Genomic DNA, 26,439 nt, shown 5'->3' with positions numbered 1-26,439 from the left:
ATATATATATATATACGTTCCAAATAAAGTTAAAAACAGAGAATTGTCAATTTTTGCGTGTGCCAAACTGATGACCATTACTTTTCCGTAACTTGTTTTGTTTCCTTTTGCTTCTTCCTTCCAACTACTTTATGTCGTTTATGATCGCGCAATCATAAATTTGGTGCTTATCGTTTCATTAATTTTCTTGGCTATGTATGTCATGATGATAAATACAAATAAGCATTCACACATATAAATATATATCCTAAGCAATTAATTAATAAACTTCCAAAATTTATGGGAAGCTTATGTAGAAATACTTTAATTGAGAGTCATTTTGTCAAGAGGTAGTATTAATTTGTTGTCTGGTTTCTAAATCAATCGTTTTAATAAAGCAACCGTGGATCTGAAAAATAATATTTATAGTTTTACTTTTCTGGAGGACTGATTCAAAATGGTGATGAAGTGAGAGTATGATTGAGGAAAAAAAGTCAAAGCGTATAAATGGGTTAATTAAGCAACGAGTGGGACTAGCCTTCTTAGATAATCATTTTTGAAGCATTGTGAAAGAGAGTCTAATTATCTCGTATGTAATCTCCTTGACTGTTCTATTTACTTTTATATCAGAACCATATATATATCTAACAATTAAGTGATTAAGTACAAGCTGCATATATATATATATATATATATATTTATATATTTATATATAATTATATATGAGGTACTTTTCCTCAAGTCACTCAAAATTATTTATGCATAACTAAAACTTTTTGTCTTGATAAAGAATCTATGCTATTTTAAATACATAAAATATTATACATGGAAACTATGGAATGCTGTTTTTTCTAATCAGTCTTAACACCAGGAGTTTGGATGGAAGAAGTGTATAGCATTAATTTTTTTTTTCTGTTTTTTCTAATTAGTATTGCAATTTTATTTTTTTTATTTTGCTTTGTGGTCTAATATATTTTTTTCCCCTGTTTTGTAGATAAAATCAAACAGCCTATCGTGACTTGCATAAATCGAATAGCATTCCTTTTCTTCGTTTAATTCCAAGATCACAAACAATTGTGTGATTGTCTATTATTTGGAGGTAAGTTACTTAGCCTTTTTCTCGTTATTTTTGCATGTGGGAAGGTCAAAAATTGCTTTTGGAAAGTGTAGTGAAGCATAGGCTGTGAAATTGTTTGCTGTGAAGTTTGGAGATTGTGAAGTGATGTGTGACTTGATTGCTGTGAAGTTGTTAATATAACCTGGCCTGCTGATTTTGACAGCTATATGTATATATATTTGTATATATATATATATACATATATGTATATGTTTATTTTGTTTTTAATAGGTTCTAGATGGATGAGGGCCACAATGATTTGTATGATATTAATGAATTGGATGAGTATTTAAATGAATCAGATAAAGCTGAATCTCAACCTTCACAGTTGGATAAACCTTATAAAACGCAAAAGAGAAAACCTTCTAGGGCTCCATCTTGGGTTTGGGAACATTTTGAAAAAATTCCAGATTATGATCCAAATAATCCTAGGTGCAAATGTAAACATTGTGGGGTAGATTATGCATGTAATACCAAGAGATGTGGAACTAGTACATTGCGAAACCATTTGATGAACCAATGCAAAAAATACCCTAATAGGATGGAGGATAAAAAGCAACAAGTTCTTTCATTTGAAAGTGGTAGTAGCAATTTGGTCTCTATGAGTACAACATTTAGTAAAGAGGCATGTAGGCTTGCATGTGCAGAAATGATCATCATGGACGAGTTACCATTTAGCCACGTTGAAGGAGAAGGGTTTAGAAAGTTTTGTAATGCTTTGAACCCTAAGTTTGAACCTCCATCTCGTAGAACAATTTCTAGAGATGTGTTTCAGTTGTACTTAGATGAGAAAAAAATTTTGAAGAGTGTGTTTTCATTGAGGAAGCAAAGGGTTTGTCTTACGACGGACACATGGACTTCCATTCAAAATAACAATTACATGACTCTTACCGCTCATTTCATTGATGATGATTGGAAGTTGCATAAGAGAATTTTAAATTTTTGTATTGTGCAAAATCATAAGGGTGAGACAATTGGTAAGGTTATAGAAAATTGTTTGATTGAATGGGGTATTGAAAGGGTTTTCACAATAACGGTTGATAATGCTTCTTCAAATGATGTGGCTGTTAATTTTTTGAAAGAAAAATTAAATTATTGGAAAGGAAATGTTTTGGATGGTGAGTTTTTACATGTTCGTTGTGCTGCACATATTGTAAATTTAATTGTGACATTTGGATTAAAGGAAATCCATGATAGTATTGCTGGAATTCGTAATGCTATTAGATATGTTCGATCATCTCCTTCAAGGTTAAACAAATTTAAAGAATGTGTAGAGAAGGAGAAAATTGAATATAAAGAAATCGTGGTTTTGGATGTGTCTACTAGGTGGAATTCCACCTATTTGATGTTGAACTCGGCTTTGAAGTATCAAAAAGGTTTTGATAGGATGATAGATGCTGATGGACATTATCTTGGATATTTTGAGGAACATGAAGTAGGAAGGAAGAGAGCCGGACCACCTCTAATTAAAGATTGGGATAGTGCAAGGGTTTTTGTGAAATTTCTTGCTACTTTTTATGAAGTTACCTTAAAGTTTAGTGCCTCTTTGACTGTTACTTCTAATATATGTTTTCATGAATTGAGTTTGATGTATAATGCACTTGTTGAATGGAGTAATAGTCAAAATCATTTGATGGCCGATATGGCAAAGAAAATGTTGATAAAGTTTGACAAATATTGGGGTTCACTTGGAAATGTCAACAAGTTGTTGCTTATTGCCATTGTGCTTGATCCACGATATAAGCTGGAATATGTATCATATCTTTTTGAGGATGCTTATGAAAGTGGTATGGTTGAATCTTTGACTAGGGATGTAAAAGATACTTTAGTTAACCTTTACAACTTCTATAAGGAAATTGATTCTATGAATGGGAGTTCTAAAGTATCAAATTCAAATGATGGTCAATCAATGCAAGCACAACAAAGTGGGATGATGATGGATTCATTGGATGATGGAAGCATAGATGATCGTTGGCGTTTGAAAGAATCACAATTTAAAAAAAGAAAAATGGAAAAAAATGTATTGGAAATAAAGAATGAGGTTGATAAATTTTTGTTTGATCCATGTGAGGATGTGGAGAGTGAGAAATTTGATATTTTGGCTTGGTGGAAAAATAATTGGACAAAATATCGAATTTTATCTCAAATTGCAAGAGATGTATACGCCATTCCAGTTTCTACAGTAGCATCCGAATCTGCTTTTAGTACCGGAGGGCGTATTCTTGATGCATTCCGAAGTTCATTGGGTCCAAAAATGGTGGAGGCTTTGATTTGTTCTCAAAATTGGTTGCAATCAAAGCCTATGACGTATGATTATAGAGTTGAAATACCAATAGAAGATGTCGCATATTATGATTCTATTGAATCGGGTAAGAATTTTTTTTATTATTATTATTTGTAATTTTATTTTTATTATCTATTTTAGAGTTTTTAGAATTTTTTAGTAATATTTACAACTTCTTTTAGCTTACTAATTAATCTAATATCATATTTTAATTTGTTTAGGAGCATCTTGGGTTACAAAACAAAGTTTACCTCCACCTAATTGATATATGATTACTTGGTAAGTTTGTTGTTAATTCCAAATCATCAATTATCTTTTAAGTTAGATAATATTTTAGTAATACACTTAATGTTTATTGATTGCTAATTCTTTACATTTAATGCTTAATGTTTAATGTTTATTTATAATTTTAATGTTTGTTGAAGGATGAATGGAATTTGGTTTATTGAGGTAGTGAGCTTGTGGTTACTGCTGGTGGCTTTTCATGCAATGGAGAATGTGGAAGAAAACAATATTTAAAATAATTTTTATTTTTATGGATTATTAGTTTATTTAATTATAAGTTTATTTTAAAATTTTAGATTTCAAATATGGGTTGTATTTTATTTTGTAGCTAATAATGGTTGTAGACTTGTTATATACTTTATTCGTTGATGTATGGTTTATAATTGGGTGGTGGTAGTTGTAGATTTGTATTATAGTTGTATGATTATGTGTTGTATTATTTAATATGTTTGATGCTTAATAATTAACTTATTTGGTATTTTTGTTTAGGTGGATGGATGTATGTTAAAATTATTTAATTTAAAGAATAATTTGAAAAGAATATCTAATTTAAAATATAGATTGATGATTAAAAAGGCCTAAAAATTTTTTTATACAATTTTTGTCCAAAAAATACCAAATTCGAAATATATATATATATATATATACAATTTGGGCCGAGGCCCAACACGAAGCCCAGACCGGCCCAACCCGCAAATCCAACCCAAACCGATCAAATATGGTCGGTTCGGTTCGGTTCGGTTTGTATATTGGGTTCGGTTCGGTTCGGTAATGTAACCAACCCAAACCGAATTGGTCGGTTAGGTTTAAAAAAACCCCAAAAACCGAACCAATCCGCACCGAGCCCACCCCTAATTTGGCCTGGTGGTGTGGTGATTTCTTGATAGTGCAGGTGGTCCTGGGTTCACTTCTTGTTATGGCCCTATTTTGATTTTATTTTTTTTTTGAAGTGTTTAAACAAAAAAAATTGAGAAAAAAAAAAGCACAGGCGATGCATTTTTTGTTAATTCGTCGCCTGTTCATGTATTTGGCGATGCATTGTTTAAATAATGCGTCGCCTAACACTATATTTACCAATTTTTCCTATATCAATACATATAAGTCATTTGGCTTGGTGGTGTTGTGATTTCTTAAGAGTGTAAGAGGTCCACTATTTAATTCTTGTTATGGCCCTATTTTGATTTTATCAATTTTTAGATGTTTAAAAAAAATTGAAAAAAAACAAAGATCAAGTGACGCATTTGTTGAAGAATGCGTCGCCTTTTTATGTACTTGGCGACGCATTGTTTAAATAATGCGTCGCCTAATACTATATTAACCAATTTTTCCTGTATCAATACATATAAGTCATTTGGCCTGGTGGTATGGTGGTTTTTTGATAGTGTAGAAGGTCCTCGTTCAATTCTTGTTATGGCCCTATTTTGATTTTATTTATTTTTCAATGTTTAAACTAAAAAAATTGAAAAAAAAAAAAAAGAACAGGCGATGCATTTGTTGAAGAATGCGTCGCCTGTTCATGTATTTGGCGACGCATTGCTTAAATAATGCGCCGCCTAACACTATATTAACCAATTTTTCCTGTATCAATACATATAAGTCATTTGGCCTGGTGTGTGGTGATTTCTTGATAGTGTAGGTGGTCCTGGGTTCACTTCTTGTTATGGCCCTATTTTGATTTTTTTTTTCATGTTTAAACAAAAAAAATTGAAGAAAAAAAAGAACAGGCGACGAATTTGTTGAAGAATGCATCGCCTGTTCATGTATTTGGTGACGCATTGTTTAAATAATGCGTCGTCTAACACTATGTTAACCAATTTTTGCTGTATCAGTATATATAAGTCATTTGGCCTGGTGGTGTGGTGATTTCCTGAGAGTGTTGAAGGTCCTGGGTTCAATTCTTGTTATGGTCATATTTTGATTTTATTTATTTTTAAATGTTTAAAAAAAATTGAAAAAAAAAAACAGTAGGCGACGCATTTTGTTGAAGAATGTGTCGCCTGTTCATGTATTTCGCGACACATTGTTTAAATAATACGTCGCCTAACACTATATTAACCAATTTTTGCAGTATAAGCACATATAAGTTATTTGGCCTTGTGGTATGGTGATTTCTTGAGGTTGTAGGAGGTCCTGGGTTCAATTCATGTTGTGGTCCTATTTTGATTTTATTTTTTTTAATTGTTTAAAAAAAATTGAAAAAAAAGAAAAGAACAGGCAACGCATTTGTTGAAGAATGCATCGCTTGTTCATGTATTTGGCGATGCGTTGTTTAAAGAATGCGTCGCCTAACACTCTATTAACCAGTTTTTGCTGTATCAGTACATATAAGTCATTTGGCTCGATGGTGTGGTGATTTCTTGAGAGTGTAGAAGGTTCTGCGTTCAATTCTTGTTACAGCCCTATCTTGATTTTATTTTTTTTAAAAGTTTAAACAAAAAAATTGAAAAAAAAAAAAAAAAAAAACAGGCGGCGCATTTGTTGGACAATGCGTCGCTTGTTCATGTATTTGGCGACTCATTGTTTAAATAATGCGTTGGCGACTCATTGTTTAAATAATGCGTCCTGGGTTCAATTCTTGTTATGGCCATATTTTGATTTTCTTTTTTTTTTAAATGTTTAAACCAAAAAAAGAAGAAAAAAAAGAAAATGTGTTGCCTGTTCATGTGTTTGGCGACGCAATGTTTAAATAATGCGTCGCCTAATACTATATTAACCAATTTTTGCTGTATCAGTACATATAAGTGATTTGGCCTGGTAGTGTGGGGATTTCTTGAGAGTGTAGGAGGTCCTGGGTTCAATTCTTGTTCTGGCCATATTTTGATTTTATTTTTTTTAAAATGTTAAAAAAAAATTAAGCGACGCATTTGTTGAAGAATGGGTCGCCTGTTCATGTATTTGGCGACGCATTGTTTGAATAATGCGTCGCCTAATACTATGTTAACCAATTTTTGCTGTATCAGTACATATAAGTCATTTGGCTTGGTGGTGTGGTGATTTCTTGAGAGTGTAGGAAGTCCTGGGTTTAATTCTTATTATGGCTCTATTTTGATTTTATTTTTTTTAAATGTTTAAAAAAAATTGGAAAAAGAAAAAAGAACAGGCGATGCATTTTTTTTTATTTTTTTTAAATGTTTAAAACAAATTGAAAAAAAAAAAGAACAGGCGACGCATTTGTTGAAGAATGCATCACCTATTCATGTATTTGGCAATGCATTGTTTGAATAATTCGTCGCCTAGCACTATATTAACCAATTTTTGCTGTATCAGTACATATAAGTCATTTGGCCTGGTGGTGTGGTGATTTCTTGAGAGTGTAAGAAGTCCTGGGTTTAATTCTTGTTATGGCTCTATTTTGATTTTATTTTTTTTTAAATGTTTAAACAAAAAAATTGAAAAAAGAAAAAGAATAGGCGATGCATTTGTTGAATAATATGTCGGCTGTTCGTTTATTTGGCGAAGCATTCCTAACATAATGAGTCGCCTGATATTATATTAACCAGTTTTTGCTTTTTTTAAAATGTTTAAACAAAAAAATTGAAAAAAGAAAAAGAATAGGCGACGCAGTTTTTGAATAATATGTCACATGTTCGTCTATATGGCAATGCATTCCTAATATAATGCGTCGCCTGACATTATATTAACCAGTTTGTGCTATATCAATACATATAGGTTATTTTGCCTGGTGATGTGGTGATTTCTTGAGAGTGTAGGAGGTTTTGGGTTCATTTCTTTTTATGGCCCTATTTTGATTTTATTTCTTTTTAAATGTTTAGACAAAAAATTTGAAAAAGAAGAAAAGAAAAGGCGACGCATTTGTTGAAGAATGCGTCACCCGTTCATGTATTTGGCGACGCATTCTTTAAGTAATTTATCGCCTAACACCATTTTTGAGCAGTTTTTGTTGCATTAGTACATACAAGTCATGTGACCTGGTGGTGTAGTGATTTCTTGAGAGTGTAGGAGGTTCTGGGTTCAATTCTTATGATGGTCTTATTTATATTTTATTAAAAAATAAAAGAAAACTAAAAAAAAAATAAAAAGTGAAGAGAGAACAGGCGACGCACAATCTTATTGGTGTACTAATATTTTTATTGATTGTTATTATTAAAATAAAATTAGATTGATTAAAAGATTTAAAAAAAAAAGGTTAAGAGAGAACAGGCGATGCACAATCTTACTGGTGCGTTGCTTGTTACACGTATAACAAAAAAGAAAAAAAAAAAAACAACCTCAGTTATGTTGCTTTAATATTTTTATGGATTATTTGTTGTTGAATGAAAATTAGATTAATTAAAAGAACTAAAAAAAAAAGGAAGGAGAGAACAGGCGACTCACAATCTATATAGTACGTCGTATATTTATTGAATTTTTACTGACGTATTAACCTCAGAGTCGTGGTTTTGTTTTTTCGGACGTGTTTCTTTCGTAGCATCGTTAAGTGAGTGTCGCTAGATATCAATTTTCGCGTAGTGCGTCGTTATTGTTTCAATCATTGTTTTAATTATTTCATCAAATATCACCATGCTTTGGGAAAAAATTAGCTCCACGTACGTATATACTTGTTCAAATTTCTTATTAATTTATCTTTAAAATTAAAGAAAGTGTAACTTTTGTGTGAAAGTTCATACTTTTACACTTGTTCAACTAACACAAGCAACAAATTTCATACTTTTTATCTTTTTCAACCAACAAACAAACGTTATATGCCTTGCAATTAAAATCCAAATATACAAGTAGTAAAACTTTAACAGCAGAAAAATCAAAGGTGGTCCTACACTTACCGGATCAATGGCTTCATGTTTGTTTTTTTTTCTCCTTTTGGCAACAACTTTGACCACTTTCACAACCAGTCGCCCTCACGTCCCCAAACCAAAAGGCTTGGTTATCAAACTTATCCACAGTGATCATGCGATTGTCCCAAAATATTTCCAGCCAGAAGCAAAAGCTAAGCTTGAGCCTACAAATTATTACTCCGGACCCCTACTGTTCATCAACTTCCAAATTGGCCAACCACCCGTCCAACAATTCGCAGTGATGGATACAGGAAGCAACCTTCTTTGGGTTGACTGTGCTGGTTGCAGGCAATGTCGTAGGCGGGCCATCAACAGGGCAATATATGATCCGTCTCACTCATCAACTTATACATCTATACAGTGTGATGATCAACGTTGTATCGATATTTCAGCAAATGGAGAGTGCTCCCCAACCGGCCAATGCTTCTACAACAAAAGGAATTATGCTAGAGGATCAATGTCCAGTGGGCTGATTGCCACTAAACAACTCACCTTCGGACCAATACATGAAGGAATCGCTGAAGAAATTACCGTTGTGTCTGGTATGGTATTTGGGTGTAGTAGCGATTCCCAATCACTTCCTGATTCCAAATTCAACGGCATTTTTGGACTTTCCAACAGATCTTATACCATTTCGGCCTTTGGATCAAAATTTTCTTACTGCATTGGAGATATAACCGATAAAGATTATGGTTATAACCTATTGATCTTAGGTGAGGAGGCAAATTTTGAAGGATTCACTACCCCTATAGATATACAATATTCGGGTCATTACTATCTTTCTTTACAATCCGTAACTGTAGGAAACAGCAACACCTACATCAATCCTAATGGTATGTGGTCCAAAAGTGCAGTGATGGACACGGGAACATCAGGTCTTTGGTTAGTCAGCGGCTTGTATACAGAATTTCGCATCAAAATAGTTGCTTTCATGGAAGATTTGGGGCTGAACTCAACCACTGATGAATCGAGAAAATTGTGCTACCATGGTAACTTCACGACAGAGCCAGTAAATAGTCAACTAACAAATGTGCATACGATTGCTTCCCTTCATTTTGCTAATGGTGCTGATCTTGACTTGGAAGTAAAGAGCTTGTTCTATAATACTAATAAGGGCACGTTTTGCTTGGATGTGAATCCCAGCATTACTGAAGAGGTGACAATCATTGGATTGAGGGCTCAACAATCCTATAATGTAGGTTATGATCTCATTGGACGAATGCTCTATCTCCAATTTAGGGAATGTGCAGCCTTATTTCCATGACCAGTTGATATATACATATATAAAATAACTTTTTGAAAATTTTCTACATATACATCTATGGATAACTTTTATTAGATATATATGTTTACCAATTGTAATTCAACTGCGACTCTAATTCTAAACTAGTATAAAATTATATTGATTATGATATATATATGTATGTATATTTGAGGCCGGCCTTGTCTCTTAGCATATGTTTATGTGATCTTTCTCTAATGGCTTCCAAATTCTTAAATATTTGTTCTTTTCGTTCTTTTTTACTTCTTATTGTCTATCGTTCATTGAACATTTCGGTGTATTTCATGCGAGAGCCAATGCAAAATCAAGTGGATAAAATCACGGATGCCCTTTGGGATGTCGGCAATAATATGAAAGCCATGTCCTTGATTCTTGAGAAGGAACTTCCCAAATATCTGAAGCCATATTTAAATATTTTATCCAAATTAGAAGACAGAAGAAAGGCGAAAATCACCATATTTGTTCCTGTTGACCAGGCTATCTACTTCGACGCATACATCAGTTTCAAACCACAAATTGTGACATCGAAGGTTGACAAAGAAAGTTTTGATTTGGGAAATCTCACTAACGGACCTGAGTTGGCTACCTGCCATCCAGAGTTTAAAGTTGTGGTTACTGAAACATCTAATACTACTAGTAGTGAGGAATTTGTTAAACTGAATTATTCAAGAATCATAAAGTGGAATATATACAATGATAGCCAAGTAGTTGTTCATGGAGTTGAAAAATTCTTCGACCTCCCTAGTATCTATCAGTTTTATTAATGAGTGGTTAGGACAATGGATTTATACTTGTGTTAAGGTTTTATATATGATTTTGGATTACGGCTTTAGATTTATTTGATAGCTCAAACATTATTTTTTTATATATATTTTTTTATATTTGTTTTAAAAATAAAAACTAGTTATGCACACGCACCAAACTAATTCCTTGACGTGTTTTGTTGCTTAGCGAACCTAATCGGGTTGGACTATTTTTTTATATTAAATAATAAAATAAATATAATTTAAATTTATTTTATCATAAGGTTTGACTTTTTAATCAAGCAAAATGATTTAAATTAGGTAAGTCTTTGATAATTATATTTTTTATAAAATTTAATTATCTGTTTAACTATCTTGTTATGGGGATAGTTAACTACAAATGATAGATAAATAGATAAATAAATATCTATTTAAAATAAATATCTATTTATCTAACTATCTTGTTATATAAATCATAGTTAACTACAAATGATTTAAAATTTTTATAAAAATATTAACTACAAAGTTTTATATCTTCATCTGCACATGTAAAAGAAAAATATGTATCATAAATTATCGTTTGTTTAGCAAGCACAGTGTATACCAAAAGCATCAAACCTTGATTCATTTTTAATTATATCAACCATTGGTTTTTGGCTTTGTCAGATGTGGATGTGAGTAATATCAATTAAGCCAACCTCATTCAATATATTTAAAAGAAGTTCAACTCATAGTTCTTATATGGCTAAAAAGTTCTTATATCACTTAAAAAAAAAAAAACCTTAAAATACAACAGGAAACAAGGAAATAAAAAAGCAATGATAAACAGAAAGGGAAAATTTTCTATCCGAAAACAATAGGGTTAAAGAAAAAGAAGAGAAAAACAGAAGAAAAAATTGAAAGATAATATAATGAAAAAAAAAACAAAACAATGTCAATTGCACTTTGGTATCCTTGACTTTCAAGATTTTATGATTTAGGCTTCAACTTTCAATATTAGTGATTTAGGGTCTTTTGTTCTCAATTTGTTACATATTAGTCCAATCTCCAATTTGAACAAACAAATTCATAATAGTTTCATGCACCTATCATGTTGTTAGGTCTAAAATATTGATGTTTTTATGCCATATTTATAGCTTAATATTTGTTAGTTTGTGTTAATTTGTTATGCAAATATACTTAATTATGTATTTTTCTTAATCTAGGTAAAAGAGGAAGAATTTTAAGAAAACAACCATAAAAATGGATTCCTTGGGTCGAATTATGGTGGGAAGCAAGATTTCGAACGGACTAAGCATTAAAAAGATTCTAAAAAGATACCTTGAAGATTCCATAAAGATTCTATCGGGAATTTCATGATGGAAGTGGATGTCATATGAATCATCACAATCTGAGGATTTCAAATGTCTCGTTATTTTTGGATTTCGAGGTGCGAGCAAAGAGTTATCATCATTTAAAGTTTGGAATTTATAAAAAGGAATATTCTAGTTAAATCTCCACCATTGATGGAAAGAGGAAATCAAGGCAAATTAAGGGCCAAGATAAAAACAAGTGGCAATAATTGGTTAATTTATCATTAATGAGGCACATGTCATGTCACATGCTTCATTAAGGGTAAATTAGACCAATTAACTATTTTTTTAGGAGGAATTAGATAAAAAGAAAGTAGTAGAGAGCAAGTAATATCAAGTTTCCTTTTTACACATGAAATTCGTCCAACCCTTTTCATGGCCTAAAAAGGGTATCTTCCAAGACTCCCACATTGAAAATAAAAAGAGAAAAAGATTCTCAAGGTTCTATATATATAGCCCCCACCACATTGAAGGAAGATATACAAGTTTAGAGAGTTATTTAAGAGCTTTTAGGAGGCTTAAATAGAAACAAACCAAATTTTGGGAGTTTCTAAGATTCTCTTAAGGGTTCTAGGGTTTTAAAGTTTTAGCGTTTTAGAAGATCAATTGGAGAGCTTGGAGGAGGTAGAGAGACGTGGGCTTGCTTGAAGAAGAAGGCTACGACTTTGAGAGCTCTTGGAGGAGAATTTCTTCAATAGTTTTTATTCTCTTTTCCTTTCTCTTTAATTGTGAATCTTATTATTTTTAATAATTATGGATGTTGAAATTATTTTTACCATGAACTAATTTTCATAGCTAGGGCTATGATGTAGCCCTAACTATGAAGGTTTAATTATTTTAATATATGTTGAGTTTTATTTAATTAGTAATATGTTTTGTTAATAAATCATTGGTATACTTAATGCTTTCATAGGCCGGAAGGAATGAATGATTTTAATAATATTTGAGCTTGGAAAAGGATAATATTATGGATCTCCAATGGTTTACATGATAATTGATTGGAAAATAGTTATGTCTCATGCCATATTATTTGCTTAATCTATGCTTGATGAATTTGCATGATTTAATTTATAGGCCGGAAGGAATAAATTAGGTTATGTGAATATTATCAATTGTGAGTGGAAACTACTTTTGATTAATTTTGTGATTAAATGTGGTTAACAAAATTACTAGTTAATTAAATTCACATATTTAAGTAATTAAATTGGAATAGTTAGTGGTGAAATCAAATGCCCTAGTATTCATAATTATTCAATTCTCTCTCTTACTTGAAATTGATCTAATTTTAATTGATTGATTTTTTTTAATTTAGTTTATTTAGTTTTCAGTTGCCATCTTAAATTTTAGTTCAAATATTATCAAAACCTAATTATGTTTGGTACTTAATACTTAATCCCTTGGGTACGACAACCCTATTTTTCCACTTTATTACTTGAAAACGATTTTTGCACTTACGAGTTGATTTTACACATCAAGTTTTTGGCGCCGTTGCCGGGGATTAAGGCATTAATATTAATTCGGATTGGGTTTTGTAGTACTTTGAATATTGTTTTCTTATTTTAAATTTTTATATTGTTTTCTTAATTTTGGTTTTAGTGTTACATGCTAGGGTTTTAATTCTTTGCTTGTTTGGCCAACTTGCTTTGAATTTTTAATACTTACTTTGTGGTACTTGGAACCAAAATTGTATTTTTAATTTATTGGTGTCTAGGTTAAAAGTTATGCATACTTAGGGGTTTTTCTTATTTTCAACTTTTATTTATCTTTGTTATTTTCAATTATAGTTTGTATATTAGGGTTTAATTTTAATTGTTTGCTTGACAAACTTGCAATTAATTTGAACCTTTGCTTTGTTAGTGTTTTCTTTTTAGGAAAATCATGGAATATCAAGCTTATGGTCATCAACCTTATTGGGATTATGGGGAGCCAACTAGTTCTCCAAGTGAAAATTTTGTCGAGTTACAAAAGAATCTTGCAATCATGTCTAAACTCGTTGCAAATTTTAGAGTTCAACCTGTATCTTGTGAATGGTGTGGAGTAAATCACTCAAGTGAAAATTGTCAAGTGGGGAATCCTTTGGCTCTAGAAGACTCAATTGAAGACTTATCAAACAATATAATCAAGTTGCAAATTTTGGGATTCAAGATATAACATGTCAATGGTGTGGAGGCAATCATTTAAGTGAACATTGTCAAGTGGGAAATCCTTTTGCTCCGAAGGAGCCATTCAAAGACTTTCCCAACACATATAATTCTGGATGGAGTGATCGACAAAGTTATTCAAGGTATGACAATTCAGATCTTTCAAGTTATCAAGTGAGCACATCTTTGATCGAGTGTATGGAAAGGCATAGGGAAACATTTTTTAAATGTTATGATGCGATTGGCAAGTTGTAAAATCAATATTCTCCAAGTACAAACTTTCAAGTTCAATTAGAGCAACCAATGACAACTTTTTCACAAGGATCTCAAGAAGACTTGGAAATTAACATGGAGATTACTTGTAATAAGCAAGTTGATGAATTTGAATCCTTTCAAGAGCCACATAATGATGACAAATTTGAGGAACATGAAGAGGTGTCTATAAGGAGTGAAATGCAGTAAGAATCTTCAATTTTGGATAATTTTAATGAGGTACACACACATGACCAAGATTGCCCACCACAAGAAGTTTCCCAACGCACTATCACTAGTTCATGGGAATTTTCTAATTTTCCTTCAAATTCATTGCAAAAAGGGCTTAAGGATCATGAAGAGGATAAGTCAAGGAATCAATCAAGCCAAAAGTTGGCCAAATCCGATGAGTATAAAGCTATGGCTGCACTTCAAGAAGATTGCTTACCAACAGAGACTAAATCTCAAAATTTCAAGCCAAATATTGAATTTTCAAGAGCCCAAGATGTATATCCATGCTCCAAAAATGCAATTGAGGTTGAATACATCCCAAAAGGAGACAAACAAAGCATTTTTGGACCTAAAAGAATCCAATCTACTGAAAAGAAAGTTCAATTCATGCTTTTAGTTCAAATTGAGACTTATATAGGACAAGGAGTTAAAAGTTTGCTAAGGCCACAAGATTATCATCATGCACAATTTCCATATCATAAGCTTGGACAATATTATGAGGATGACATCATTTATATATTTAATCCAGGTTGAACATCAAAAGGATGAAGTCAAGCTAATGACTTTAAACAAGCGCTCTTGGGAGGCAACACAAGTTTCTTTCTTTACCTTATATTTATCTATTGATTTTAGTTGTTTCTAGTTGTTTTCTTGTTTTTAGGTTGTTTTGATGTGTTTTGTTTGAGTTTTTGCAAGGTTTTAATATGTTTAGGTGTAAAAGAGCAAAAGACGAATGTTGAGAATTTCAAGTCTAAAGTTAGGTTTTTGGAGTATAACCACCTTGAATATGCATTGGAGTACATCAAATTATATGGGTACATTCCCTTCTTTTTGGCCGCAAGGTGTGTAGGACAAATGCAACATGTAGGTTTTTCCTAAGTTTTCACATTGCGAGGAACATTCCATGTCTTCAAAGGGGAGTATTCTTTGCCTTTTGTTTACTTTTACTTTATTTTATGTTTTTCACAATGAGGACATTGTTCATATTAAGTTTGGGGGTGAAAAGCATGCTTTGCATCTTTTAAATCTTGTCCATTTAAGTGTTTTTATAATTTTTCAAAAATGTTAGTTTTAGCTTTTATTTTCCTTCATTATTAAAAAAAAAATTGTTTTTGTGGTGTTTTCTTAAGTACTTTAATGAGCCAATGATAAGACTATGATTGAAAATAAATTGGGTTTTAGATGGTGGATTTGTTTTTGTGTATGCCGAAATGCTTGAATTCACATATTGTTACTTTCAATAAATTTTGAGCACATAATCAATAATGCATAATTTAGATTGTGTTTTGAAGAAGGTTTGCATGAATTAGAGTACTTTATTATTAATTGAACTCTAAAACTTGCTTGATTATTGCTTAAGGCGAAATCCTTGGTGAATGCATTACTAAGAATATGATTTAGGCCATCTTTGTTTAAGTTTGAGCCTTTCAAGCCAACCTAATACATTATCTTCCACTAGTACCTTATTTGAGCCTTTAGGATGCATAAAGATGTATTAGAGCCTTTTCTTCATTAAAACACATTTACTTACCCTTTTTGCGCCTTAAATTTCTTTTTCCTACCTTGAACATACTACAAAGAGAGCTTTAATTGAATTGATATGAATATATGCTTGTGAGCTTGTTTGAGTGTTGGAAAAGAAAAATAAAAGGAAAAAAAAAAAGTTTAGAGGTTAAGTATTTGGTGAATTTGGCTCTAGTATGCATTTTTGTATAAATTGGAGGTTTGAATGTGCAATAAAAAGAAAAATAAGTTTGGGGGTTTAGTGGAAAAGAAAGAAAAAAAGAAATAAAAAAGAAATAAAAAGAATGTATGCACAATAAAAAGGAGAAAAATGATATTGAAATTGAAGTTAAAATAAGAAAAGAAGTTCTAATAAAGAAACAACTTTTACAAGTAATTTATTTATTGATATTTCATTTTAGCTTTCTTTCTTTGATTTATTATATCCTATCCTTTTCTTTCTTTAGCCTTATCAATAGAAACCATGAAGTCCTAATGATTTAAGGTGGTGCGTTAACCTACATTAGTGGAGAGTGATAATTAAGTCAAGCATATGGTAGTTCATACGTTATTATCAATTTCTAATTCTTGTAAATTTATTCAAGCATATGATAATTAAGTGTATAAATTGATTTCCACACACACACATTGGAAGTATCATATATGTTGGATAGAATATAAGGTATTACATAATTACTTTGAAACCATTTGAAAAGTCATATATTATACAATCTTTGAGGCACCTCATTAAAGTATCTTATGTTCTTTAAAAGATTGATTTTTCTTATTCTTCTTCTTTGCTAAGGACTAGCAAATCTTAAGTTTGGGTGTATTTGTTAGGTCTAAAATATTGATGATTTTATGCCATATTTATAGCTTAATATTTGTTAGTTTGTGTTAATTTGTTATGAAAAGATACTTAATTATGTATTTTTCTTAATCTAGGTAAAAGAGGAAGAATTTTAAGAAAACAACCATAAAAATGGATTCTTTGGGTCGAATTATGGTGGGAAGCAAGATTTGAGCTCGAACGGACTAAGCATTAAAAAGATTCCAAAAAGATACCTTAAAGATTCCATAAAGATTCTATCGAGAATTTCATGGTGGAAGTGGATGTCATATGAATCATCACAATCTGAGGATTTCAAATGTCTCGTTATTTTTGGATTTCGAGGTGCGAGCAAACAGTTATCATCATTTAAAGTTTGGAATTTATAAAAAGGAATATTCTAGTTAAATCTCCACCATTGATGGAAAGAGAAAATCAAGGCAAATTGAGGGCCAAGATAAAAACAAGTGGCAATAATTGGTTAATTTATCATCAATGAGGTACATGTCATCTCACATGCTTCATTAAGGGTAAATTAGACCAATTAACTATTTTTTTAGGAGGAATTAGATAAAAGGAAAGTAGTAGAGAGCTAGTAATATCAAGTTTCCTTTTTACACATGAAATTCGTCCAACCCTTTTCATGGCCTAAAAAATGTATCTTCCAAGACTCCCACATTGAAAATAAAGAGAGAAAAAGATTTCCGAGATCCTATATATATAGCCCCCACCACATTGAAGGAAGATATACAAGTTTAGAGAGTTATTTAAGAGCTTTTAGGAGGCTTAAATAGAAACAAACCAAATTTTGGGAGTTTCTAAGATTCTCTTAAGGGTTCTAGGGTTTTAAAGTTTTAGAGTTTTAGAAGATCAATTGGAGAGCTTGGAGGAGGTAGAGAGACATGGGCTTGCTTGAAGAAGAAGGCTACGACTTTGGGAGCTCTTGGAGGAGAATTTCTTCAATAGTTTTTATTCTCTTTTCCTTTCTCTTTAATTGTGAATCTTATTATTTTTAATAATTATGGATGTTGAAATTATTTTTACCATGAACTAATTTTCATAGCTAGGGCTATGATGTAGCCCTAACTATGAAGGTTTAATTATTTTAATATATGTTGAGTTTTATTTAATTAGTAATATGTTTTGTTAATAAATCATTGGTATACTTAATGCTTTCATAGGCTGGAAGGAATGAATGATTTTAATAATATTTGAGCTTGGAAAAGGATAATATTATGGATCTCCAATGATTTACATGAATGCATAATTGATTGGAAAATAGTTATGTCTCATGCCATATTATTTGCTTAATCTATGCTTGATGAATTTGCATGATTTAATTTATAGGCCGGAAGGAATAAATTAGGTTATGTGAATATTATCAATTGTGAGTGGAAACTACTTTTGATTAATTTTGTGATTAAATGTGGTTAACAAAATTACTAGTTAATTAAATTCACATATTTAAGTAATTAAATTGGAATAGTTAGTGGTGAAATCAAATGCCCTAGTATTCATAATTATTCAATTCTCTCTCTTACTTGAAATTGATCTAATTTTAATTGATTGCTTTTGTTTAATTTAGTTTATTTAGTTTTCAATTGCCATATTAAATTTTAGTTCAAATATTATCAAAACCTAATTATGTTTGGTACTTAATACTTAATCCCTTGGGTACGATAACCCTATTTTTCCACTTTATTACTTGAAAACGATTCGTGCACTTACGAGTTGATTTTACACATCAATAACTTGTAATTAGATTGTCTAATTCAATCTTTGTTATGGGTTTAGAGGCAGCTCGCTCTAGGTTCGTATCAATTTGGTATCAAAACTAGTTTCTAATTACAGGTTTGATCTATCTATTTCTTTTCTTTTGTTTCATTGTTTTTCTTGGTTTTTTTTTTATTCTGCAATCGTAACATTAGGTTGAGGTTGCTTCTATCATCATACACATTCTGCATCTTTAAAAAAGAAAAAAAAAAAACCTGCACTTTTGTTTTTGTTGGAGGCCACGTGTTTGGTGGATTTTTGGTGTGGAATTGTGACTTTTGGTGTTGATCTTTGCTACTGCAGTTGTTTTATGTTGTATGAGTTAAAAAAAAAATATATATATATATATTGTTCTTGTGGTTTGTGGCATTGAATTATTGAGATTTCAAGAAAAACCAGGTAGTGAAATTTTTTTTTTAGTTGATTTGAAGAGCACAAAAAACAAGCCAAAATCAATACCGAAGATAAGGTTTGTTGAATATTCACTAATTCCATTTTACAAATCTCATTCCAATTTGTTCCTCACATTCTAGTTTCTTTTGTTCTCGCTAAATTTCTTGTTGAGCTTTCATCGTTGCCTTTTTTCTTGTTACTTTTCATTTTATTTGTCTTGTAGCCTTATTTTCATAACTGTTTGGTAGGTCTATTTGGATTGTTATTTGCTAGTTTGTTTTAGTTTGGAATTAGTTTACAAAGAACCAAATAGAATTACTAGAGTGGTAAAAGGCAAGAGAGGTGAGAATTATAGAGGGTAAAAGCCGAACTATAACTAGAGTACAAACACGAGTGACCTTGAATTTGAGTGAGACACATGAGGGAGTGTTCTGAGGCCTTTCTTTTTTACTAACAATTTTGTAGAAAAATCATGTCACAAGACAAAAGCAAAGAAAGCATGGATGAAACTCCAGGTGTGGCTGATCCGAAGTTATACATTCAAGCCATGGCAGGAGAACTTCAAAGAGCACTACGGTTGGAGATGGGGCAGATCCATGCTAGGTTGGATAGGATGGAATCATCAATCCAAACACTGCAGCTACAACCTCCACAAAGGTTTGTTCATGGACGTGGTAGAGGAAGAAATACTCCAAGAAGGGAAGAATGGGAACGTGTGGGAGATGACTATGAGGAAGAAGAGGAAGACATTGGTTCAGGAACCAACCAACTTCGTGGGAGAGAGAGGTTAGACCGAGGCAGTGACTATGGAGGAATTAAGATGAAAATACCATCATTACAAGGTAAAAATGATCCAGAAGCATATCTCGAGTGGGAGAAGAGGATTGAGATGGTATTTGATCGTCAGCACTATTCTGAGGCAAAAAGGGTGAAATTAGCGGCTGTTGAATTCACGGACTATGCTATTGGATGGTAGGACAAAGAGACAATTTCTAGGAGGCCAAAAGGACAAAGACCTATAGATACATGGGAGGAGATGAAGGCTTTGATGAGGAAGCATTTTGTACCTAGCCATTACTATAGGAGCATTTTTCAGAAATTACGAAGCTTGTCTCAAGGAAATAGAAGTGTGGAGGACTATTATAAGGAGATGGAAATCCTTATGATGAGGGCTAATGTTGAGGAGGATAGGGAGGCTACAATGGCACGTTTCTTGGCTGGTTTGAATAGGGAAATAGCAAATCAAGTGGACTTGTACCATTATGTGGAGATTGAGGAGATGCTGCACATGGCCATCAAAGTAGAGCAACTACTCAAGAGGAGGGGTACCACAAGACCTAGTATTGCTCAACACACTTTGAAAGCAAGCCCATCCACATGGAAACCAAATCAGCCCAAGTTTGAAGATAAAGCCACCACATGGTCTAAATTCGAAGTTAAGGCCGAACCATCCTCATCTAAGCAAGTAAGTAAATCCGATTCATCTTCAACTAGAAATCGAGATATCATGTGCTTTAAATGTCAAGGCGAGGGCCATATTGCAAGTCAATGTCCTAATAAGGAGGTCATGGTGATTCGGGAAAGTGGAGACATTGAAACTGAGGAAGAAGAGTCGGACAATGAATCCGTGCCACCATTGGAGGACATTGGTGATGAAGATGAAGAAGATTACGAGTATCCAGTTGGAGGGGACTTGTCATTGGTTGCTAGAAGAGCTTTAACTGTGTATAAAGATGTAAAGGAAGTGCAATGAGAGAACATCTTTCATACCAGGTGCAAAATTAAGGATAAGGTATATAGTATGATTATTGATGGAGGAAGTTGTACTAATGTTGCTAGTCTTACTATGGTTGAAAATCTAGGTTTACCCACTATGAAGCATCCAGAACCATAAAAGCTACAATGGCTTAATGATTGTGGAGAATTGAAGGTGAATAGGCAAGTGAAGATTGCATTCTCTATTGGTTATTATGAAGATGAGGTCATTTGTGATGTGGTACCAATGCAAGCTGGTCATTTGCTTTTAGGACGTCGATGGCAATTTGATAGAGATAGTAATCATCATGGTCGAGCTAATAAGGTTGTCTTCAATTTCAAGGGTAAACGAGTGGTGCTTGTGCCGATGACTCCTAAACAAGTTTTTGATGATCAATTGGCTTTACAAAGGCAGAGAGAAGCTGAACAACAACACAATCAAACTGTATCCAACCACCAAGAGAAGAAAAAGAGTGGTGAGGATGAGAGTGTGAGTGAAAAGGAAAAGAAAAAGAGTGGAAAGAAAAAAAAAGAGTTTTATGCAAAACAAAGTGAGATGAAGAAGCGTTTTTGTTGTAGAAAGCCTATGATTGTAATGATGTACAAAGAAGCATATATGAATCATTTAACTAACCTTGATGTATCTGTTTTGCCTAGTTCTATTGTTTCTCTTTTGCAGCAGTTCGATGATGTCTTTCCCGAGGAGATTCCAAGTGGGTTACCACCGATTAGAGGGATCGAACATCAAATTGATTTTGTTCCGGGATCAACAATTCCAAACCGGTCGGCTTGTAGGAGTAATCTAGAGGAGACAAAGGAACTTCAAAGGCAGGTAAGTGAATTGCTTGAAAAGGGGTATGTTAGAGAGAGCATGAGTCCATGTACTGTACCTGTATTATTAGTCCCTAAGAAAGATGGAACATGGAGAATGTGTATAGATTGTAGGGCTATTAACAATATAACTGTCAAATATCATCACTCTATTCCTAGGTTAGATGATATGCTTGATGAATTATATGGTGCATGCATGTTTTCAAAAATTGATCTTAAGAGTGGTTATTATCAAATTCGTATAAAGGAAGGTGATGAATTGAAAACAGCATTTAAAACAAAGCATGATTTGTATGAGTGGTTGGTTATGCCATTGAGTTAACTACTGCCCTTAGTACTTTCATGAGACTTATGAATCATGTTCTGCATGCTTACATTGGAAAATTTGTGGTTGTGCACTTTGATGATATCCTTATATATAGTAAGAGTTTAGAAGAGCATGTAAGGCATCTTAGGTTAGTTTTAGATGTTCTTAGGAAAGAAAGACTTTATGCCAATCTTAAAAGTGTGACTTTTGTAAATCTGAGCTTGTGTTTCTAGGCTTTATGATTAGTGCTGTAGGTATCAAAGTTGATCAAGAGAAGGTGAAAGCCATTCAAGAGTGGCCCACGCCAACTAGTGTCACCCAAGTTAGAAGCTTCCATGGTTTGGTTAGTTTCTATCGAAGGTTTGTTAAAGATTTTAGTACTATTGCTGCACCTTTAACAGAGGTTATTAAGAAGAGTGTAGGTTTTCAATGGGGAGAAGCTCAAGAAAGGTCTTTTAATTTGTTAAAAGAAAAACTAACAAATGCTCCTTTATTGGTGTTGCCTAACTTTTCCAAAACTTTTAAGATTGAATGTGATGCATCAGGAATAGGTATAGGTGCTGTTTTGATGCAGGAGGGAAAACCAATTGCTTATTTCAGTGAAAAGCTAAGTGGGGCTGCCTTAAACTACCCAACTTATGATAAAGAGCTATATGCATTGGTTAGAGCATTGGAGACATGGCAGCACTACTTATGGCCTAAAGAGTTTGTGATTCACACAGATCATGAGTCGTTGAAGCCCATAAAGGGACAAGGAAAGCTTAATAGGCACCATGGCAAGTAGATGGAATTTATTGAAACATTTCTCTATGTTATTCGCTACAAGCAAGGTAAGGAAAATATTGTAGCTGATGCATTATCCCGCAGGTATGTATTACTTTCTACTTTGGATGCTAAATTACTTGGTTTTGAGCAAATTAAAGAATTATATGCTTTAGATCATGGCTTTGGTGAAATTTACAAACTTTGTGAAAGGCATGCTGAGGGAAAGTTTTATAGATTTGAAGGATTCTTGTTTAGGAAAAGTAAACTTTGTGTGCCAAGTTGTTCTTTGCGTGATTTACTTGTTAGAGAATCTCATGGTGGGGGATTAATGGGACACTTTGGAATAGCTAAAACCTTAGCTGTTCTACAAGAGCATTTTTATTGGTCACATATGAAAAGAGATGTAGGATGAATTTGTGATAGATGCATTAAATGTAAGCAATCTAAATCATGGCTGCAACCACACGGGTTGTACATGCCACTTCCTATACCTAACCACCCTTGGGTAGATATTTCTATGGACTTTGTTTTAGGATTGCCTAGAACAAGAAAAGGTAGGGATTCGATTTTTATGGTTGTGGATAGGTTTTCTAAAATGGTACATTTTATTGCATGTCATAAAACCGATGATGCATCTCATATTGCTGATTTGTTCATTAAAGAAATTTTTAGATTGCATGGAATGCCTAGAACAATAGTGTCTGATAGAGATGCAAAATTCTTAAGTTACTTTTGGAAAACATTGTGGGCTAAGTTAGATACTAAATTGTTGTTTTCTACTACTTGTCATCCACAAACTGACGGAAAAATAGAGGTAGTAAATAGAACTTTGTCTACTTTGTTGCGTGCATTGATAAGTAAGAATATCAAAACTTGGGAAGAATGTTTACCTTATGTTGAATTTGCTTACAATAGATCTGTACATATAGCCACTAAATTTTCATCTTTTGAAATTGTATATGGTTTTAATCTTTTAACTCCATTGGATTTAACACCTTTACCTTTGAGTAAGTATGCTAATTTAGATGGGAAAAAGAAAGCTAATTTTCTTAAGCAACTACATGAGAAGGCTAAAGCTAACATTGAGAGGAGAACCAAACAATACATGAAACAAGCAAACAAAGGGTGCCAACAAGTTGTTTTTGAGCCTGGAGATTGGGTTTGGTTGCATTTGAGAAAGGAAAGATTTCCAGCGCAAAAGAAGTCTAAATTCATGCCACGTGGAGATGGTCCCTTCCAAGTATTGGAGAGACTTAATGACAATGCTTACAAATTAGATCTTCCAAGTGAGTATAATGTAAGTGCTACTTTTAATGTCGCTAATTTATCTCTTTTTTGTGTAGGTGATGATTTGCGGACAAATCCTTTTCAAGAGGAGGCGAATGATGAGGACATGACCAAGAGCCCTTCAAGATGGAGCCCAGATCCACTTCAAATGTCTACAGGACCCATAACCTGAGCACGAGCAAACAGTTTGAAAGAGGCACTAAATGGTTTAATCCAAGAGATGTTTTCAACCCAATGAAGCAAGTTCATTAGTGAAGATGAACTAAAATTGATCCATATGATTGGGATGGTGGATGCCAACGTGAAAGAGAGTTTAACACATGGACTTCTACAACATGGTGATGTGGCATCATATGGTGACATGGCATCCAACTAAGCTTGGCCAAATTTTATAATTAGGAAAATATTAATTTTTATTTATGTTTTGATTGGATTTTGGCATGTTACCTATTTACTTTCCTAATTTAGTTTTTATTAGGTTTTTAAATTACTTTCCTAATTTTATTAGAGTTGAATTGGTTAAAGAATTAAAGGCCATTCAAATAAGGAACTAGGAGCTAAATTAGGTTTCCTAAACCTAACCACATTAGGTTTCCTAAACCTATCAAAATTAGGTTTCCTAAACCTAATCACATTAGGTTTCCTAAACCTATCAAAATTAGGTTTAGGAAACCTAATTTTCGTCCATTATTATTCCACCTTTACTTTTAGCAAATTTAGGAAAACTTTGTAATTTATTTTGCCTATTTAAAGGCACATAAGTCATGAATAAAGAGAGATTACAATTTTGATTCAAAGTGAAAGTGATTCTCTTAGTTCTCTAAGAACTATATCGAACCTTTTCAAGCTTTGTTTGTGGAGTTCAAATTTGACTTATCAATAGGTTATTCTCCACCCTATTGTGGCGTCTTCACCATACCAAGGTTCTTACCTTAAATATAGGTAACAGATCGAGGTCTTCCATTGATAACTTGTAATTAGACGGTCTAATTCAATCTTTGTTACGGGTTTAGAGGCAGGTCGCTCTAGGTTCGTATCAAATACAGTAGCTAGAAGTTGATCGTTTGTAAATAACACTTCTTGCCCAATCTGCATTAGTGTAACGATGGCCACTTTTCTTAAATATCAAACCCTCTTTAGGAGTTTCTTTTAGGTATCTTAGAATCCTCTAAATTGCATTGAAGTGTTTTGATCTGGGTGAATGTGTAAACTAGCTAACCATGCTAATAGCAAAAGCTATGTCAAAACATATACGAGATAGGTAAATTAGTCTTCTGACTAGCCTTTGATACTATTCGTAATTTTGCACTTCCTCAGCCTTGGCAATTTGTAACATCAAGTTAGGTTCAATAGGAGTGTTAATTGGTTTGTCGCTGAGTAGGCTCGTCTCGTCAAGTAAATCGAGAACATATTTCCATTGTTTGACAAATGTACCTTCTTTGTACATAGCAAATTATATTCCAAGAAAGTATTTGGATGTTCCTAAGCCTTTGATCTTAAAGGCAGCTACCAACTTCTTTTTTAGTCTCTTTAGTTCTTCAATATCATCACTAGTTAAAATTATATCATCCACATAAACAATCAAAACTAAAAAAAGTAAATAAGAACCGGGTAACATCCGTATACATTTTAAGAACTGATGCTTTAATTTTTGTTTCTCGTTACAAATTATTTATTTTTATATAATTTAAACATTGTACAATCATAAAATTTAAAATATAAATGTAGAAAAATATGTATATATATATTTGCAAAATCTACGTTGACATATATGAAAAATATATTTTCGTAAAGAATAAAAAAACTAAAATTTGTTTTGCACAATGAATTAAAGAACTAATATATAATTATATATATATTTGCATAATTTTTATTTATCGTTGATAGATATATATTTTTATAATAATTTTCCTTCAAAAGATAATTTATTCAGAAATTTTAAGTATTACATGAACTCTACGAAATTTTTAAATAATAATATCTCTTTACAAAAAAAAAAAAAAAGCTGAATAAATATTTTAAAATAGAAAAGAAATAATTTTGCAAGTCAAGGAATCAAAAAAAGATAAAGGAAAAAGAAAAAAAAAGTACTGGTAGGATTTGAGCATGTATGCAATTTTGATTTGGATACATGTTAAGCATTTTTACCATACCAAAAAATTTGTCTTGACTTATATTCTGAAACTGTCTACTTTTCCAACTTAACTAAATAATATAACACCATCTCAAATCTCCAATATAACATGAATATTTACAAATCCAAAAATAAAATCATTATAAGTGAAAACCAAATGCATAAGAATTAGTACAAAAAGCTCTCAATCCAAGTTAAACTTCAACCATCAATCTGGAACGTCGCTTCAAAACTCAGCCACCTAGCTAGTCCTAAACTAAAAATCTTATAGAAAGATTGGGAATAGAAGGGTGAGTACTCAGCGAGTAAGGTTTAACACTGACACCAAAATTAAAACATCTTGTAATATCAGAATAATATAAAAATATAGTATAACATTACATACCATAAGATGCAATGCATT

At 32.3% G+C, this 26,439-nt stretch overlaps 1 protein-coding gene across 1 annotated transcript; it reads left to right on the top strand.

Moving 5' to 3' along the window:
* The first annotated feature begins 8,699 nt into the window (after nucleotides 1-8,699).
* LOC132799131 (aspartyl protease UND-like) lies at nucleotides 8,700-9,722 on the top strand. Its single transcript, XM_016037509.3, has one exon. The coding sequence runs from the start codon at nucleotides 8,700-8,702 to the stop codon at nucleotides 9,720-9,722; it is 1,023 nt and encodes a 340-aa protein (XP_015892995.2).
* Nucleotides 9,723-26,439: the final 16,717 nt, after the last annotated feature.

The sequence above is a fragment of the Ziziphus jujuba genome, chromosome 1, assembly GCF_031755915.1.
Source record: "Ziziphus jujuba cultivar Dongzao chromosome 1, ASM3175591v1".
In the NCBI taxonomy this organism is placed as follows: Eukaryota; Viridiplantae; Streptophyta; class Magnoliopsida; order Rosales; family Rhamnaceae; genus Ziziphus; species Ziziphus jujuba.
The sequence above is the reverse complement of the archived record's forward strand: the minus strand, read 5'-3'. Positions and strand labels throughout refer to the sequence as shown.